This window comes from Mustela erminea, chromosome 7 (assembly GCF_009829155.1).
Source record: "Mustela erminea isolate mMusErm1 chromosome 7, mMusErm1.Pri, whole genome shotgun sequence".
In the NCBI taxonomy this organism is placed as follows: domain Eukaryota; kingdom Metazoa; phylum Chordata; class Mammalia; order Carnivora; family Mustelidae; genus Mustela; species Mustela erminea.
Window position 1 is genome coordinate 86,288,948 of NC_045620.1, and position 18,228 is coordinate 86,307,175.

General features: G+C 34.8%; 1 protein-coding gene across 4 annotated transcripts; it reads left to right on the forward strand.

The window, feature by feature from the left end:
* The first annotated feature begins 1,701 nt into the window (after positions 1–1,701).
* Positions 1,702–18,228, forward strand: ETAA1 (ETAA1 activator of ATR kinase). Of its 4 annotated transcripts, none has more exons than XR_004287817.1 (7): positions 1,702–2,067; positions 3,281–3,409; positions 3,668–3,744; positions 6,835–6,947; positions 7,206–9,226; positions 14,246–14,563; positions 17,626–18,228. XR_004287817.1 is itself a non-coding variant. In XM_032352298.1 (7 exons), the coding sequence occupies exons 2-7, from the start codon at positions 2,827–2,829 to the stop codon at positions 14,362–14,364; spliced, it is 2,487 nt and encodes an 828-aa protein (XP_032208189.1). In that variant the 5' UTR covers positions 1,987–2,067; positions 2,255–2,826; the 3' UTR covers positions 14,365–14,981. The 4 variants fall into 4 exon arrangements, 3 of the variants coding, with proteins under 3 accessions (XP_032208188.1, XP_032208189.1, XP_032208190.1); XM_032352298.1 differs by lacking the exon at positions 17,626–18,228 and adding an exon at positions 2,255–2,854 and having other exon boundaries at positions 1,987–2,067; positions 14,246–14,981; XM_032352297.1 differs by lacking the exon at positions 17,626–18,228 and having other exon boundaries at positions 14,246–14,981.

An 18,228-nucleotide genomic window follows, 5' to 3' on the forward strand; every position in this document is an offset into this window, starting at 1 on the left:
AAATGTGGTACCCATCCAACTTCACTGGACCTTTGAAAGAGATCTTTGAAAGTTTCTTGGTTATTTTTGATACTTTGCATTTCCATATACATTTAAAATAAGCTTGTCATATTACACACACCCCCCCCCCACACACAGAAATCTGCACAAATACACCTACTGCAATTTTGAATGGATTTCCTTTGAGTCAATTTGGGAAGAACTAAGGTAAAAATATTGAGTCTTGCAACCATGAACATGGTGTGTGGTGTAATCCTTTTTTTTTTTTCAAGATTTTATTTATTCACTTGAGACAGAGATACAGAGAGAGAGATAGAGAGCGCAGGAGCAGGGGGAGAGGCAGGGGGAGGGGGAGAAGCAGGCTCCCCGCTGAGCTGGGAGCCCAAAGGCAGGCTGGACCCCAGGACCTAGAGGATCTGAGCAGAAGGCAGATGCCCAACCATTTGAGCCACCCAGGTGCCCGGGTTTAATCCTTCTTTCACAAGAAAAGTATTTTTCTTATGATTTTCTTACTAACATTTTTTGTAGCTTACATTATTGTGAGAATACAGCATACAATACACACACAAAATATGTGTTAATTAACTTTATGTTATTGGAAGACTTCTAGTCAACAACAATAGGCTATTACTAGTTAAGTTCATTGGGAGTTAAAAGTTACAGTAAATTTTTAACAGCATATGGGTCAGCACCCCTAACACTTGCCATGTTCAAGGGTCAACTGTATTTAAGTCTTTAATTTCTTTCAAAATATTTCATATTCTCTGTAGAAATGTTGCAATTTTGGTTAAATTTATTTCTAGTTATTTGGTATCTTGCATGCTACTATAAACCATATTTATTTTTTAAGGAGATTTTATGTATTTATTTGAGAGAAACAGAGAGAGAGACGGTGACAGAGGTAGCAGGAGAGAGGAAGAGAGGAAAAAGGCTCCGCTCTGGGCGAGGAGCCTGATTTGGGGATTCCTGGATCATGTCCTGAGCCAAAGGCAGTCGCCCCAGAAATCGTATTTCTTTAAAAGTATATGTTTGGGGCCGCCTGGGTGGCTCAGTTGGTTAAGCAGCTGCCTTCGGCTCAGGTCATGATCCCTGCGTCCTAGGATCGAGTCCCACATCAGGCTCCTTGCTTGGCAGGGAGCCTGCTTCTCCCTCTGCCACTAGCCTGCCTCTGTGTCTGCCTGTGCTTGCGCTCTCTCTCCCTAACAAATAAGTAAAATCTTAAAAAAAAAAAAAAAAAAAAAAAGTCCATGTTTGTTCCTAATACAGTCAGATATAACTAACTGGTCTTTGAATATTTACTTCGTATCTGCAAGCTTATAGACTTAATAACTTCTACACTTTTTGGATTTCTCTCTGCACACATCATCTATGAAGAAATAAATAATTTTTTCCTTCCTAGCCCATACCTTTTATTTCTTCTTCAAAATACTAAACCCCGCAATTATCTTAATCGAAGTAATGTGTAACTCCAGCCGTAAATTCAGTAAAAAGATGCCAGTGGATTCAAGTCCCTTTCCACCTCACATTCTCTCATTCAACTACTACGACCAGCTCACTCCCCCTTCCAATCACTTCCCCTCCGGTAGAGTCTGAACGGAGCCCAGCGAGCTTGGAGGCAGGCTGCGGAAGCGCGCGCCGCTGGCTTCGTAACCGCTGCGTCCCGGGCACGGCGACAGCCCCGCCCCTTATCCAGACGCAACCAATCAGCGGCTGTCTCTTTCGAGCGCCCATCGGCCAAAATGGCGGCGGCCGTTGGCGCCGAGTCCGGCTTGTAGTTCCATTGCCTTACTCTCCGGTTGCAAAATGTGAAAGGCGAAGGGGCTGGTAGAGGGGGGCTGTAGGCGATGAGTCGGCGAAGGAAACATGGGGACAGCCCTGGCCTGAAGAACACGCCGCGCAAAGCGGCGGCGGCTGAGGAATGCAGCTCGATGGTCGAGTCAGGGAAGAGGCGGCTGAGGTCGGCCCGCGGCTCGAGGCCCCGCAGGGCCGGAGAGACGTCTCCCCGGCCCGTGCCGCAACAAGAGCAGCCTCCAGCAGCCGCTTCGTGCAGTAAAAGTACCCCCGAGGGTGAGACGTCAGCAGCGCGGCCCCTCCGGGCTTAAGCGCTGCAACCCCACAGCCCGCTTGCAATGGGGAATCCTAGGGTGCGGGTGCGGGTGGGGGTGGAGTCTTAAGTGTTTTCTTTCTCTGGGCTTCGCCCCTCGCCCCTCGCGAGTCCGAGAGGAACATGACGCCACTTCCCCCATGGTTTTAGGCTCCGAATTTGAGTTGTGCCACGTTCTGTTTGACCATCTACTTGCTGCTTCTGCTGTAGGAATAGGCCCTGTAATTTACCTGTTTGAGGGGAGGAGGGCGGCGATTTCTAGACTGCTCCAGTCCCAAGTGGCCGAGCGAGGAAAACTATCGGACAGACTGGCTGCCTTCGGCTTATTTCCAGGAGAATTGCCCCATCTCGACTTTCTGCCCTGGCTTGCTCCAGTGAAGGGGTCATGTAAAAAGCTCTAGCTATCTCTAGCGTCCTCAGAGTTTGGGTGATGTCTCACTCCATGATTTATAAACCGGAAGTTCCTGTGTATGAGGTCCCTCCAAGTCGGAAACTAAGGGCCCCTGAGTATTTCATTCTGGTCAATTTTGGGTGTTGTGTTTTTTTTTTTTTTTTCCCAGAGATTTCTAATAAATCCCGGTAGGAACTGAAGTTTACACAAAAGCTCTTTGTAAAAGTGTGTTCTTAAAATACGACTTTTGTTACCTTATTTGTCTTTAGTTTACTCCCATGAAGCAATTGTGGAATGAACAAAAACAAATGTTTGTAGAAATTTAAAAGTGATGCTGGACAAAACTTCACAGGAAATGGGTAGCTAAAGTTTTTGGAAGTAATGAGTATAAGTTGGATAGAGTTCATGAAAGGGGGCTAAACAGACTTTTACTGAAGTTTCTTCTGGGGGCTTTTTGGTTTTTGAAATGTATCTTTAAATTACAGGTGGTTCCCAAAACCTCCAAATGCCAGTGGTAATGAATGGAGTGAATAGATTGTACAGTATTATACGTTCATAGAGCTACTGGGTTATATTAAAATACTTGCTATTTACAGTGTCAAATTTGTGAAGTATTACAAGGATTATTATGTGAAAAATTTCAGTTATTAAAGTAATATCTCTGGGAGAAGATTTTATAATTGGACTATAAAAAGTAATCTAAAGGATATGTGACTTTGGGGTATTAGGAAGTAAAGTAATGCTTTACAATGCAATAATTGTTTTTTTAATCTTATTTTATGTAGAAAGATATGAAACACCAAAGAGAGTCCTGAAAATGGATATATTGTCATCTGCCTTCAGTTCTCCTAATGATCCAGATGGACAGAATGATATCTTCTGGGATCAGAATTCTCCAATGACAAAACAGTTAGGTAATTTATTAATATTTTTATCTGGGTAAATATTTGCCAGATGATTAGGATTTAATTATAGCATTTCAATAGGGTAATAACAGAACTTTTATACAACAGATGTTTTTTGAGAATCTTATGTGATTGTTATGGTACGTTTATGATGTCAGTGCTTGGTGATCTAAGCCATACTAATTAAAACTGTTTTCTAAGAAATGACTGCTATTTTTAAAATTAAGTTTTTTGTTTACCATTTATAGAAGTGTCTTTGTTCTTTAGGTAAAGGAAGAAAAAAACAGATTTACACCACAGATAGTGATGAAATCTCACATATTGTTAATCGTATTGCTCCTCAGGTAAATATCACTAGTTTTATATTTCATTTTTAAACCTATGAAAACTATACCAATAGGCCCATATATGAAAAATGTTTGTTTTTTACAATTAGGTTTTCTGAAAATAAAGCACCAAAGGTTACTTTTACCTTTTACACTACTGAAATGTATATTTTGAAGAAGGAATATAATGTATAATTGGCAATATATATTTTCTTAAGCAGATATCCTATATTTTAATTTTTTTGGAGTAATAATTTTGACTGTTTTTAATGTTTAACAATATACGGCATTATTTTTAAAGTTATTAAAATAATAGACAATAAAAATTCAAACTTTTTAATGTTTTTTGTGATTGGTATTTGTTTATTGTCTATAGCACACTTCTTCCCCATTGAAATTGCTCTTCTTAATACTTGTGGACTAATACAATCATTGAGAAGCATTCAGAAAAGTAGAAAACATTGGATTTGAAGTTAGTTCTCAGCCTGCCTCCTATATTGGGTGACCATAATCTAAACTCTCAGAAATTTGGTTCATTCAGTCATCAACTAGAATTACTTGTCTTGCTCTCTCCATTGGATTATTATGAAGATTAAAGTAGATAAAAATTCCTTGTAAACATAGAGCACTATAAATGTAAGGTTATTTTAAAGTTCATTATGATAGTTAAATTATATGCTGTCATAGAACCATCTTCAAAAGTTTCTTTTTTCAGTTCCTGTACCACTTGAATGAAATAGAAATACAAGTTTAAGGCAGCCTCTATTCTGAACCTATTTACTGTCCTCTCTCCTTTTTCTTATTTAACAATATTTGAATTCAGAAAACATCTAGTTTTTGCTCAGTGTCCTCTCTGTAGGAAGTATGGGATTTTTCCTTGACATACCCTTGGATAGTGACTATATGTTCACCATAAACAATAGATGGCATAGTCCCAAACTGTGGTTATAAGGAATTACCATCATCCAGGTGGAGGAGACTGGAAATAAAGTTTTTCTTAGTGGCTATAAAATATCCAAAATTACAATTAGCACAGTCAAAACAACTCTGTTGCTACTAGCTCTGCATTCCATGTTTGGCATGTCATAGAAATTCATTTTACATATGGTTCATTAGTTAATAGCTTTTATAACATAATACTATTTACTTCATAAGTTAACAATAGGCCTTCATTAATTGTGGGTTTCACATGAAAGAAGCAATAATAAAATGTGTTTGGACTGGCCAGCTTAAGTAGTGATAAAAAGATAGTTGAGTAAATTACTGGACCCTTTACCTAAGTGGGCTGGAAGTAATAGCTCACATAAAGAAATGGCAACAATATGCAAGTGGTAACTTGTATATAAGGAAAAATACAGTAAAATTAGTTGCTTTTAAATGGTACTCTTTTCAACTAAAGCATGTAGATCTTTGGTAGTGTAAGATTATCATGTTCTCAGAATGACATATTCATGTTTTTTATATTTAGGTGAGTAACCCCCTCAAGTAGTAATTTAAGTCACCTTGGTATTTCAGAGATGGCTTTTTCTTTTTTTTCAAATTATGCACTTCAGTTTTCCCTGGACAGTCATTTCACTTTCTTGAGGGATACTTTTCATATAGTGTTTGTTAGTCATCATTTTTGTACAACTCTACTCAGAATATTCTGTAGGATTAAATGAAGTAATTTGTTTACATACCTTATATAGCACCTGGGTTGTAGTTGGAAAACAGTAAATTATGCAAGTATTATTAAAGAGATTTTTAAAATATAATACAAATAGTATAAAAACATACATAGGGCCCTTGTATATATAAAATTGGATATATAAAGTTGGCATACCTTTATTGTCTAAAAATTGAATGAATTTTAAAATACTTGGTAAATGGACAAAGGGTCCATCATTAAATCATTAAGAATATTTTCCCTAATTCAGAGTTGTTGTTGAAACAAGAGTGAAAATATATATTGAGTCTGAAAGTAAAATTATTGATTTCTGGAGCTATTGTGAAGCTAAAATCTATTGTGATTTTAGCTATTGTGAAGCTAAAGTCTAGGTTCAACTGGATATCTAAGAAAACTTTGTTGATTAAGAATTTTAAAGTACCAAGTTGTAGGGATATTTTCACCTAAACCTAGTAAATAAATATAAACTGATAGCTTCTTCATGCCTAGCATTTTGCTTAATGCTGATCATAAGATCAGTCCATGCTTTCAAGTATCCTAACCTACTGATAAGATTACTTTTAGCTTGTGTGATAGTTATTTATGTTCATTCTAAGTACTCTGTTCATCCTAAGTACAAAAAGAGTAGAAAATGGTTAAACCATTTGATTTGTTGGTCTGTAACTAATGAATAAATTCATTTTCTAATTTTTTTGCATGATCAACTAACTGACTGAAAGGAGTAGCAAAAAGATCCAGGATTAAAATGGCCCTTTGTTTTCCATTATAGTGGTTAAATTTCTTTTCCTGCTTTCTCTACTTATTTTTGTTCTTATCCCTGCCTTTCTTAGCATCATTTCTAACTTTGCACTTGACTCTGTCCTGAGTTTAATTTAGAGTGTTTTCAATTCAGGTCAACATAGATTGTCCAACCTTAGATAAAGATTATAATAGGATAGGGAAAATTTGGAGAATCAGGTGATACAGAAAGATTTCCATATGTTTCTCTCTATTCTTAATAAGTCAGTTTTCTGTTGGGAAAAAAAAAAAAAGACTGCTTTTACTGTTGAATATGTATTAGTTAATTAAATTCTTAAAATTAATTTTTTAGAAAGTAAAAATTTACTAATTCTGAATGTTTTCATTTCCTGAAACATATAAGGATCACTTCTTACAGCTTTTTATTGCCATCCTCCACCTTCTCATTTTTCTCGAATTTATTTAGTAACTGTCACCTTACCAGAATTTATTGCTTTAGGAAAATAATTTAGTATAGATAAAGTTTTCTTTTCTTTCTTTCTCTCTTTGTTTCTTTCTTTTTGGTATGTAACTCTTTTTTCCCTCTAAAGTTTTCTTTTCTTTTCTTTTTCTTTCTTTCTTCCTTCTTTCCTTTCCTTCCTTCCTTCCTTCCTTACTTTCTCTCTTTCTGGTATATGACTCTTTTTTTCCCCCTTCTTCTAAAGGATGAAAAACCAACAACAAACTCCATGCTAGGCATGTGGATTGGTGCAAGTGCTATTCCTTGTACTCCTAGTGTAGCAAAAGGAAAATCAAGAGCAAAAATCAGCTGCACAAAGTAAGTTCAAACTTTTCATCTTTCCTGAGATTCAGTGGAGTAGATATTTTTAATAATAATCTGTTTTGGTTTTGTAAATAAATACATCAAAATGGCTATAAATTAAATTTTTTAGGTTTGACATGTAGAATTTTAGGCCACAATAATTGTGTTAAAATTTTGAGTTTTAATATATTAAAATATGCTTAATAACAGTTGAAAATCTATAATGACTCTTAGATGTTTTCTTATTTATAATTTCTAAAATTTTTTTAATAGGTTAAAAACACAAAATCGAGAGGAAGAACTTATGAAATTAGCTAAGCAATTTGATAAAAATATGGAAGAGCTAGATGTGATTCAAGAGCAAAACAAAAGAAATCGTGATTTTATCCAGGCAATTTCAGAAGCAGAGACTTTAAGTAATTATAAAGATAATATGCAGATGCAGTTATTACATAATATAGTTCCTGAAATAGATAATTCTATAATAAAGAAGCCACTGAAAGAAAATACCAAAACACCTATGGAAAATGATCAGAATAACAGTCAGAAGCCATTTGACCAAAATGCTGAAGCAGCCTTTAATGCCATTTTTGATGGCTCTACTCAGAAATGTAGTGGACAGTTCAGCCAAGATTTGTCGGATGCTTTTTTGAATCTGAGTAATACCACCTTTGGAAAGAAAAGCACTTTAAAAGAGGAGAAAATCATTACGAATGAAAGTCTGCCAGATAAAACCCCAGGATCACTTTTTTGTCAAGTAGACACTTCTGGAATCACAAAATCATGTGTGACTTCTTATACTGAGAAGCAAGAAGCTTTCCGTAAACCCCTTGACACATTTACTACCAGCGATTTTGAGGATGATTGGGAAAACTTACTAAGTAATGAACCTTTCGCTATGCAAAATGTCGAAATGTGTGAACTTTTCCCTGCTCCTAAAACAGCCCAGATTGCTGATCAAAAGGGAATTTATAATTTTAACAATAAAAATGATAAAAATAAGTCAAGAATGAATACAAGTCTAGATACCAGGTTAAAGGATTCAAAAATTTTACAGGATCTCCCTTCAAAGACACAAAACAAGGAATTAATAGATTTTGGAAAATATGGGTTTTCACTAAATCCAAACGATAAACCAAACAAATTACCACCCACTGGAAATAAAATGAAATTTGAGAAATCTTTCAGTAAAACTGTTGTTCAAGACAAAATTCAAGACTGTGCAGTTGCGTCTAACCTGACAGAAGATAGGCACACTAAATTTACTTCTAATGTAAATACTTCTGAAAAGTCAACTTTGAACATGGGACGTTGTAATGAACAAAAAAATAAGTCCACTTATAATCAGTCTTTTAAAGCACCTGCTAATATAGATAATTTTGGCGCTGCAACTTTGGGCATTGAAACCAGTGTTTATAATCCAAATCAGACTAATGCATCAAAGTTAGGTTCGTTCTTTGATGACTGGAATGATCCATCATTTGCCAATGAAATTGTCAAAGCATGTCATCAATTAGAGAATACCTGGGAAGCAGATGATGTAGATGATGATTTATTATACCAAGCATGTGATGATATTGAAAGACTAACTCAGCAACAAGACATTAGAAAGGACAGCAAGATATTAGAAAGTAAACTTGAGATCAATAATAGTTCCAAACATGGAGCCAAAAACATGTTTACTACATCTAAACAAGAAAGTCAATCAGTGCAATCAAAGTATTTGAACCTGAGCAGCATTTCAGGCCATGTATCTTTCACAAACAGCTCACAATTAAATAAACAAGTGAAAATGGAAAAAGAAATTTGTGGAAATTCTCCAAGCTTTTTAGGTGCTACGACTAATCTAAAAATATACTCTAAGAATTCAGATGGTCAGATCAATAGTCTACATTATTCCTGGAATAACACTGATTTTCCAGTACAAGTGAGTAGTACTGAATCAGTTCGTATGGGAAATTCAAGTTTGAATGTGAATTCAGACCACGGGAATACAGAAACTGCTACTTACAAGAAGAAATTAAGTACTCAGCATTTATCCCATAGGTGCACAACAGATGGAGCGAAGAGTGACCTTAACAGACCAGTTAGATTTCCTAAGTACACATTTACAAAGATGAAAAATTCTCAAGTTCTCTCCCAGTTTAATCAAAATTGTATGTCAACCAGTATTTCTGATACCAAAATTACACAGGGTTTAGAGAGAAATAAAACTGCCAGCCCATTTTGTGGGAAGACTGTTCAACAGCAGTCTTCGGTGAAATGTTCTGAATCTTTGAAACAACCTTCAAAAGGTATGTATAAAAGAGTTTTCTTTGAAAATTATCACCTGGAAAAGTAGCTAAACTAGTTATTTGTTATATTTGTGTAATAAAATTTTAAAAATCACAGTGTCTAACCAGAATTCTTAAAGTGACTTACAAATAATTATGTTCTAATATACAAAAGGTGGGTAATTTATATTTTCGGATTGCATTAGATTCTTTCTTAGCTTTTAATATGGTGACTAGCATATGGTCAGTACTCCATATTTGTTGAATGTTTTCTGAATTATTTCTTAGAAAATTACACTTTTAGGTAGATATAATGCTGTGAGATTGTTTACTAAATATCTCATTGTTTCAAAACTTGAATCTTACTCCTATGTTTAGCAGACACTGAGGTGAACGGTGTTTGAAAATTCAGAGCATTCTAATTAAACACATTTTTACTATAATATCTGATATGAAATTGTTAGTTGTGATGGTTAGAACTGTAATTTGCTTAGTCCAACCTGTCATCTTTGATTCTTCTGATTCCTCTCCCACAGTTCTATCAGGTTCCATTATTTCTACCTCAAAATAATACATCTCAAAATAGTCCATTTTTCTCACTCTTAACTGCTACCATCCTTATCCAAATCAACTTTTTTTTGACTAGATTGTAGTTCTTTTATCTGTCCCTTTTCAATTCTCTCCAAACAGTAGAATAATCTTTTCACAAACAGGCAAACCTGGCATTCCTGTGCTTAACCACAACTTTCAATGCTGGCCTGTCATTTTTCAAATAAAATTCCAGGGGCGCCTGGGTGACTTAGTCTGTTAAGCTGCTGCCTTCGGGTCTGGTCATGATCCCAGGGGTCTGGGTTTGAGTCCTGCATCAGGCTCCCTGCTCAGCGGAGGGTGGCTTCTCTCTCTTCCTCTGCCTGCCATTCTGCTCACTTGTGTTCTTTATCTCTCTATCAAATAAGTAAGTAGAATCTTTAAAAAAAAAAAAAGAAAGAAAACAAACAAAATTCCTACTCTGTGTTGATTTACAAGGTTCTGGATTATCACTCCTTAGCCTGTCTGTCTTCTTTTTTACCTCACCTACTAAGCTTCAACTACACTAGCTATCTGTGAATTCCTTGAACAGAATAGTTTCTTTCCTGGACCCCTGGGTGGCTCAGTCAGTTGAGCGGCTGCCTTCAGCTTGGGTCACGATCCCAGAATCCTGGGATCGAGTCCCCCATCGGGCTCTCGGCTTAGTGGGGAGCCTGCTTCTCCCTTTGCCGGCTCTTCCGCTGCTGTGCACATTCTCTCTCTCAGAAATAAAGTAAAAAAAAAAAAAAAAAAAGAATAGTTTCTTTCCTAGTTCAGGTGCTCTGACTGTCATAGTCCCAACTAAAACTACTTCTTCCCAGCATATATCCCCCCCCATTCCTGTCTATTCGTAGGTGCTTTTTTATCCGTAGGTTTCAACTTAAATATGACTGCCTCATAGAGACGTTCCTTGAACAATCTATAAATAGGTCAAAAGACCTATAATCTCTCTTATTTCCTTCATTTCTTTTACCACAATTTGAAAGCAAGTATTGATTATTGTCTGTCCTATTTGTGAATACCTAGGCCTGTCACCGCATCTGCCACTTAGATGTTTAGTAAGTATTTGAATGAATATCATGCCACATAATGTGAAAATCTGTTATTCACTGATATTGTAATGCTTTATAAAGGGACTGTGTCTGGCATAAATACTCGTACATCTTAATGCCCAGTTTTTTTCACTGCCTCATGTTTTTACAGATGCTCTTTCCTTTACCAGAAACTTAGTGCCCCCATGTGCATATACCAAATCTGCCTGACCATTTTCCACTTGTTTTTTAAAACACAGTATGTTTCTATCCACCCCAATAATTTAGCTTCAGTTTCTTTGGGTTTCTCCAATACCCAGTGTTACTTCTGTTACAGCATTTACTATGCTAGCTTGTAATTATTGATTTTCTTAATCAGTCTTCCTCACTTGGGGCTAACATTAGGATTCTTATCTGTTATGTAGATCAATGCTAATAAGGTGAGGGAGTTTTTAGCTGCTTTTAACATTAGATCATTGTTTTCTGTTTAGATTCTAGATGATGATTTTGTTGGCATTTCTGCTACAACTTTCCTATTTAAGTGCTCCCACCTTTTTTTTTTTTTTTAAGATTTGTAACAGTAGTATGTTGGTTGTTTAAAAAGAAGGAAAGAAAACAGAATAGATTAATTTGAAGTCAAAAATTAAATTCTCTGTTTCTCTTTCCTCACAGTCATTCCTCAGGGAAAAACCACAGTTAACAGTTTGGAATACATCATGTAGAATATGAAAGCATGTATGCATGTTTGTGTGTATGAATACATGTGTATACCTACACATTTATTTAATCAGATGGAATTAAATACTGTGTACCTAAGATTTGGCAACTTGGTTTTGCCTTCATTAAATATAGCTATTTTTCCCTGTCATTCATGTAGTTTTGCTTCAGTCCTTTTAATGACTACATAGTATGTCTTTATACAGATATACCATGATTTATTTAACTGTTTCTCTATTGATGGAAAGTTCAGTTTGGTTGCATTTTTGGCATTATAAACAGTCCGTCAGTGAATGTACTTCTACATAAATTTCTCCATGCTCGTATGATTGTATCTGTTAATTATTAAAAAATTGATGTAAGAGAATGTTTTGAATTTGATGGCTAGCACTAGATCTTCCCAAAAAGTTATATCAGTTTATATTTTTTATCAACTTTGACAACGAATACTTCCCTACATTATAACCTAGGTATTTTGAAACAATTGAAAATTTGTGGTCAGTCTATAATAATTTTAAATATTTGAATTTATATTTAAATATATATTTATATTTAAGTGTAATTAATTGGACCATACTCAACATGAATTTAGTTACATATAGTTATAACTATATTAAAGACTACATCTCTGGAATATTTGAGTTTTCCCAAACACTATCCTTCTGCATTTTTTGTGTGGATAATCCCTCAGTTTCTTTTATCAGTTTGTTTAAGTTTACTGATAGTACCTAATCTTCTAATTAACATTATTCTTCTTGATATTTTCTATTGTTTTACTTTGTTATGTTGCAAGAGGCTCTCCAGAGACTATCTCTGAAACAAAACCCATTTAACTACCTTATTGCTATAAGGCAGGGTTGGACAGACCATGGCCTATCTAAATCCAGCCCATAGCCTGTTTTTGTACAGCCAGCATGCTAAAATGGTTTTCACATTTTAAATAGTCGAAAAAATCAGGAGAAGAGTAATAATATTTCATGACCTTTGAAACTTTCATGGACTTCAGATTTCACCATCACTAAACAAAGTTTTATTTGAACACAGTCACATCATTTGTATTGTCCATTTCTGACTGTTTTCATGCTACAATGACAGATCTTAACACTTCCAATGAAAGCCCATATGACCTTCAAAGATTAATATATTTACTTTTGGCCATTTACAGAATTTTTTTTTCCTCTTTTGCTGACCTCTGCTTTAGGATAAACATTAAGAAAAGCCACTCTTTCTGTGTAACTTGCAATAGTTTGAGACTTCGCCATGTATTTTTATTGAAGATTGAGTTAAAGGAAAGGCTGATGGGAGAAATGGATGTCTCTAAATCAAAATTTCATAGTGTGACTTTATCTACATCATTTGAAATTATTTTCCAAGAATATCACCAAGCCAGTTGTAGGGAACTATGTTCTTTTCTGCTATCATGGATTATTAACCTGTTTTCCTTCCAAACTTACGGTCAATACAGTGCAACTGTGTGTGTGTGTGTGTGTGTGTGTGTGTGTGTGTGTATTCTGAGTTTATGTTTCTCAACTTTGAGACTAAAATAGTAGACAATTAGTCAAGCTAATTATAAAGTATCTTATAGCATCTTTCTATAAGGAAAAATAGCTACAAATCTGTGAGATAATTAGTTTAGGAAATAAATAAGGCATCAGAGTAATCTGGGGAGTTTATCTGCAATATTTATCTCAACCCTGAACATGCTCTCCCATTTCCAATTATACCAAGAAAGGAAGGGGAGACAGATAATTTATTTTGGATATATAATCTCCCTTAGTTAACAAGGGAAATGTCTTTTAAAGTCTGAACCTTTGTCTAGATGGTAGTGTAAATAATACTTCTCTGCCAGCAGTACTACAGATTCTTATTCTATGAGAGGCAGATTTTACAAGATAAACAGTTTTACCAATACAAGGTCATATAAATATGATTCAAGGTGATGGTCTTAATTTTAAAACATCCTTTAAATGAGAAAATACGTTTGCTAATCTTAAAGTTTGATTCTTATTAGCATTATGTAGATATCTTTTAGCCCAACGTGACTAAACTGTATACTTAAAAAGACATTCAAATTGAAGATTTTATTCAGATACTCTCCTTTTTGAAATTTCTAATGTTTATATAAAATGTATTCTCTAAATAAAAATATTTGACAGTGAATTATGTGCTTATTGTCATGATAGATTTCACCAGATCACTCTAAAACATTTGTCCTCAATGGCTAAAATGGAAATCTTGGAGCTCTATAGAGGAAAAAAAGTTGGTGTGAATATTAATATAGCTTATCTTAGAGGGAAAAATAGACTATTTGAGGTATTCATATTTAATTCATTATATTTTGACTACTTTTCTGTTAAAGTTTATATAACATTTAAAATCCCAGTTTTTAAAAAATACTCATTTTGTCGATTATATAAATTAGATGTCCTTCATCTAATTCACAAGAATTATGTGCTAGGAAGTTAAAATGTACAGTTTTAATCAAATGAACTTTATCACACTGTGAAAAGGTATATAAAATAAGGACAGATTGATCGGTGCTTGATTTTCCTTTGGCCTAGGGTACTGTGTCTGTATGTGGAATGTTGTATTTAGTAGTTTAGCATGATTTAATAGTTATACCAATATGGCAAGTCTGGATAATAAAAAAGTAAAAATTAAAATTCATATTCAGGATACCTTTATAGTCTATAATAGTAATACCTATATTTTGTTTAATTTTTAGAGGAAGAAGAAAAAAATAAAAAGTATTCTCCTGAAGAAATTCAAAGAAAAAGACAAGAAGCACTGGTTCGAAGAATGGCCAAAGCACAGGCCTCATCTGTAAAGGCAGCTCCCACTTAACTTGATTTCTTTTATGAAATATTAGTTGGAAGACAAAGACAGTTAATAGCTATCTATGATAGGAAATATTTTTTCTTGATTTCTCTGTGAGAAATTTAATGCTGACTTACTAAGCATGGACTTTTTTTTTTTTAATGGACTTCTGTTTTATTTAATAAATCAATGTTTGCAATAGTCAATGAAATCTTTCCTTGGAGAGGTATGTGGAAATAATTACATATAAGTTTTGAAAATTCAGGAGAGTTAGCAATTATGTTATAGAATTATACAGAGTAAAGTAGTATATTTTTAAATATTGTGGGTCATCTAAAGATAGATAATCTACTATTTTTTTATTATAATAACAAAGCTTCAACTCACTAAATAAGTATTTTTTTATAGTTTTACTTTCAATAACTTTTTAAGTTTTTTATATACTTCTGAATCTTAAAAATACTTTCATATTCTTAGGAACTTGGTTGGTGGGAAATAAAGGACTTTAATTTATTTGTAAGGAAATTACTATTTTCAGTTCCTAGTCTGAAATAGATCTTAATTTTAGTTTTCTAAAACATAATGTATTTTGGAAATCTTCCACTATTTTCAGGGAAAATGCTGATTTAAGAAGTTTGGGGGGGGGGGAAGACTAGCTATATAAATAATATAGTACTATTAACATTTAGAACTGTCAGAAACTTTAGATGTCATTGGGTCCAACTTCTTTATTGTATGGATGAGAAATGAATACTGTTATTCTGGAAGTCACAAGGCAAATTAAAGCTATGCTGGGATTAGAATGATTTCTTTTATTCTAATGAACACCTAAACAATTATACCATTATACTTTCAAGTATTAATTAGTATACAAAATAATTTTGTAGGAGCATTAATTATTTCATAGTATAAAACTAAAAAGAAAAATAGTAACTCAAAGTACATTAAGGACTGTTTAATAATAATGCTCATTGTTTCTTGTATTAAAGAATTCATTCCAGAATATAAAAGTGAGAATCTTTCTCTTTTTAGTTTACCTATAACTATTTAATTTTCCCTTAACTCTTTTTCTGACTTTACTAATTTGTTCATCTCTATTACCTTATTTTTTCCTTTATGTCTGTTTAGAATTCACTAAGCCAGAAAAATCAAAGCAGAGGTCAGAAGACAATAAGGATGCTTTATTTGTCTTAAATGGCTTTGGGAGACTTGATGAAAGGTATACATGTGAAACACCTATTAGTGCATTCACCACTATTCAGGTGTCTTAGAACTATTAAGCTGTGGCTATATAGAGACATATCATTCTGAAAATTATATTTTCATATATACAGTAGAGTAACACATTCTTCCTTAAGGTATTATTGGAAACAGTAGAGATTAGTGGCCCTTCAGTAAATACACAGAGGGCTATGTAGATCATTTCACTAGGCTGGCTTTTTCCAATTTTTAGGAAATCTGTTTCTACAGAGAAGAGCCAGTTGGTAGGCCTAACAGCTGTATTCCAGATCAAGCTCGACTGCTGTTTATGCATCTAAGGTTGGCCATGGAAAAACTGACATTAATAATGCCATGATCGCAGAAAAGTCCACTGCACAATAGAGCCCATCTATCACTACTCTTTCTTGCTGCAGACAGGCAACCCTGATCCCAGGAAAACTTGGGTTGCTTATTACACAGTCGAGTATATGCAGGCATATATCACACCTGGGGAAACAGCGCTTATATCATACTGTTATCATTAACTTCTACATTCCTGAGAACAGTGGCACCTTACTTATCTCTGTCTACCCAGTACTGATATTCAATTGTTACTTATTAAATATTTTATGAATTTAGATATATTCTGATGGCAGAGTTCTGCCTCCCCATACTTAAAGCAATTTGACTCTGATTCCCCGAGCTATTCAGAATTAGGAAATGTTTCTAGGAACAATTTAAATTTAGCCTAATACTGATTAGTGTAAGTGACAATTTATCGAAAGTCTAACCATGATCTTCAATTCTTGCCACAATGAGATGATCAGAATCACTTGTGGGACTCAAAAACAAAACAACAAACGTGTTGTTGTGCCTTCTTTAGACTTCATAAATGAGTACATCTAGGGATAGATTTCAGATATATGTGCTTTTAGGGTGCCTGGGTGGCTCAGTGAGTTAAGCCTCTGCCTCCAGCTCAGGTCATGGTCCCAGGATCCTGGGATTGAGTCCCACATCTGGCTCTCTGCTCGGCAGGGAGCCTGCTTCTTCTTCTCTCTCTTTCAGTCTGCCTCTCTGCCTACTTGTGATCTCTGTCTGTCAAATAAATAAATAAAATCTTAAAAAAAAAAGATTTCAGATATACGTGCTTTTAAAGTTCATTAGCTAATAGCCACCAGGGTTGAAAAGAAACTAATTGCTAAACTTCTATAAGTTGCTAAATGCTTTATTTACCATGAATGATTTTAAGAAATTACCATAACTAATTTGCTTCTCGAAACTATGTAAATAATAACACTTTTGCCGCCACTTTACAAAAAAACTGAAATAGCATATTAAGTGACATTCTCAGGGTCACACAGAAAGTAGTTGGAGCTAGAGTTTGAACCCAAGCAGTCTAATTTCAAAACTGCGATCTTAACTGTTAAGAATACTATCATTCTTGGAAACTATTCATAAAAATCACTTGTCTGTGGAAGTTATATGTACAGGAAAGAATTGCTACATTTCAGGCAAGTGTGACAGAAAAACCCACTAGAATTCTATAGCTTAACTCTAGCTCAGGAAAATTTTTTTACAGTCCTAGTTGCTGTTGCAGATGACTCCTATACTGTATGTATACATGAGCAGGTGGGTATGTACTGATTATATGAGTCCACACAGAGATCTTTTTCATTCAACCACTAAACAAAAGCATAGGGAAATACATAAAATGTATAGCTATTTAAAATGTCTTCATTTTACTTCACTGTTTAGTAACTTCTGGGTGTTCTGGTTTTAAATCTATTATGGAAAGCTTAATTGCCTAGTCTAAGATGAAATGGCATACCTCAAGCTGCTAGTAAAACTCTGATCCAAGTAATAAAATCGAGGTTTCTGGTTAGATTCATACTATATAGAAGAGTGGTATTCTGCATTTAATTTGTTACAATATGTTATTGTTAAATCCAAGCTCACACAGACTGTAGTTGGGAAAAGGAAAAGTATTTTAATAGTATTTTCAGATAATTATAAATATTCTTTTCTGATATCACAAAAAACTCAAGAAGTGGTAGTTTCTTAAAAGATAGCTCGAACTTCTGTTTCCAGCCAAGATGGAATAATGACTGCATATACCTTTCTTGCTGAAAGAACCAAATTAACAAACTACATGGAAAAGTGGATTTCAGGATGACCTGAGAATGAAGAAACAAAGGGAGCCCTACGATTTTCCCAGCTTACCGCCTTGAGGGAGTTTCCAGACCATGATGCAAGAAGGAATTGAGGAAGAGTCCAGTAGACATCATGAGTGAGAAAATGGAGCCGAGAGTCTAGAGAGAGTAAAATAGCTAGAGTTCACAGGACAGAGTACCTGTGAGAAGAGAAGACTGAATGCCAGAGATCTGCAGATGATCCCCCTTGATAATTAAATTCAGTACTGATTAGCACATTTATGTGAGGAAGTGGAGGCTGAAGAAAGACATCCAGAGGAATTAGAGGGAGCAAACATTGTCCGGTGCTCACAAGCATCTAGTAATAATGCCGGTTCTCAACCAAGGTCACTGGGTAGTAACTCACCTGAGTAGTAGGGAATGATTTGCCCTAGGTTGCACTGCTCTGGGCCCACCCAACGAATCATAAAAGGAAGGTCAAAAAGGATCAACCCATCCCAGATAACTGCATGCTAGAACAAAGCATAAAAATACTTACAGG

Excerpts from the sequence above, each read along its gene's own strand:
- ETAA1 (XM_032352297.1), top strand. The coding sequence starts at position 1,845 with ATGAGTCGGCGAAGGAAACATGGGGACAGCCCTGGCCTGAAGAACACG. Across the intron at positions 2,068-3,280 it reads CAGTAAAAGTACCCCCGAGG|AAAGATATGAAACACCAAAG; the intron begins GTGAGACGTCAG and ends TATTTTATGTAG. Across the intron at positions 6,948-7,205 it reads GCAAAAATCAGCTGCACAAA|GTTAAAAACACAAAATCGAG; the intron begins GTAAGTTCAAAC and ends TTTTTTTAATAG.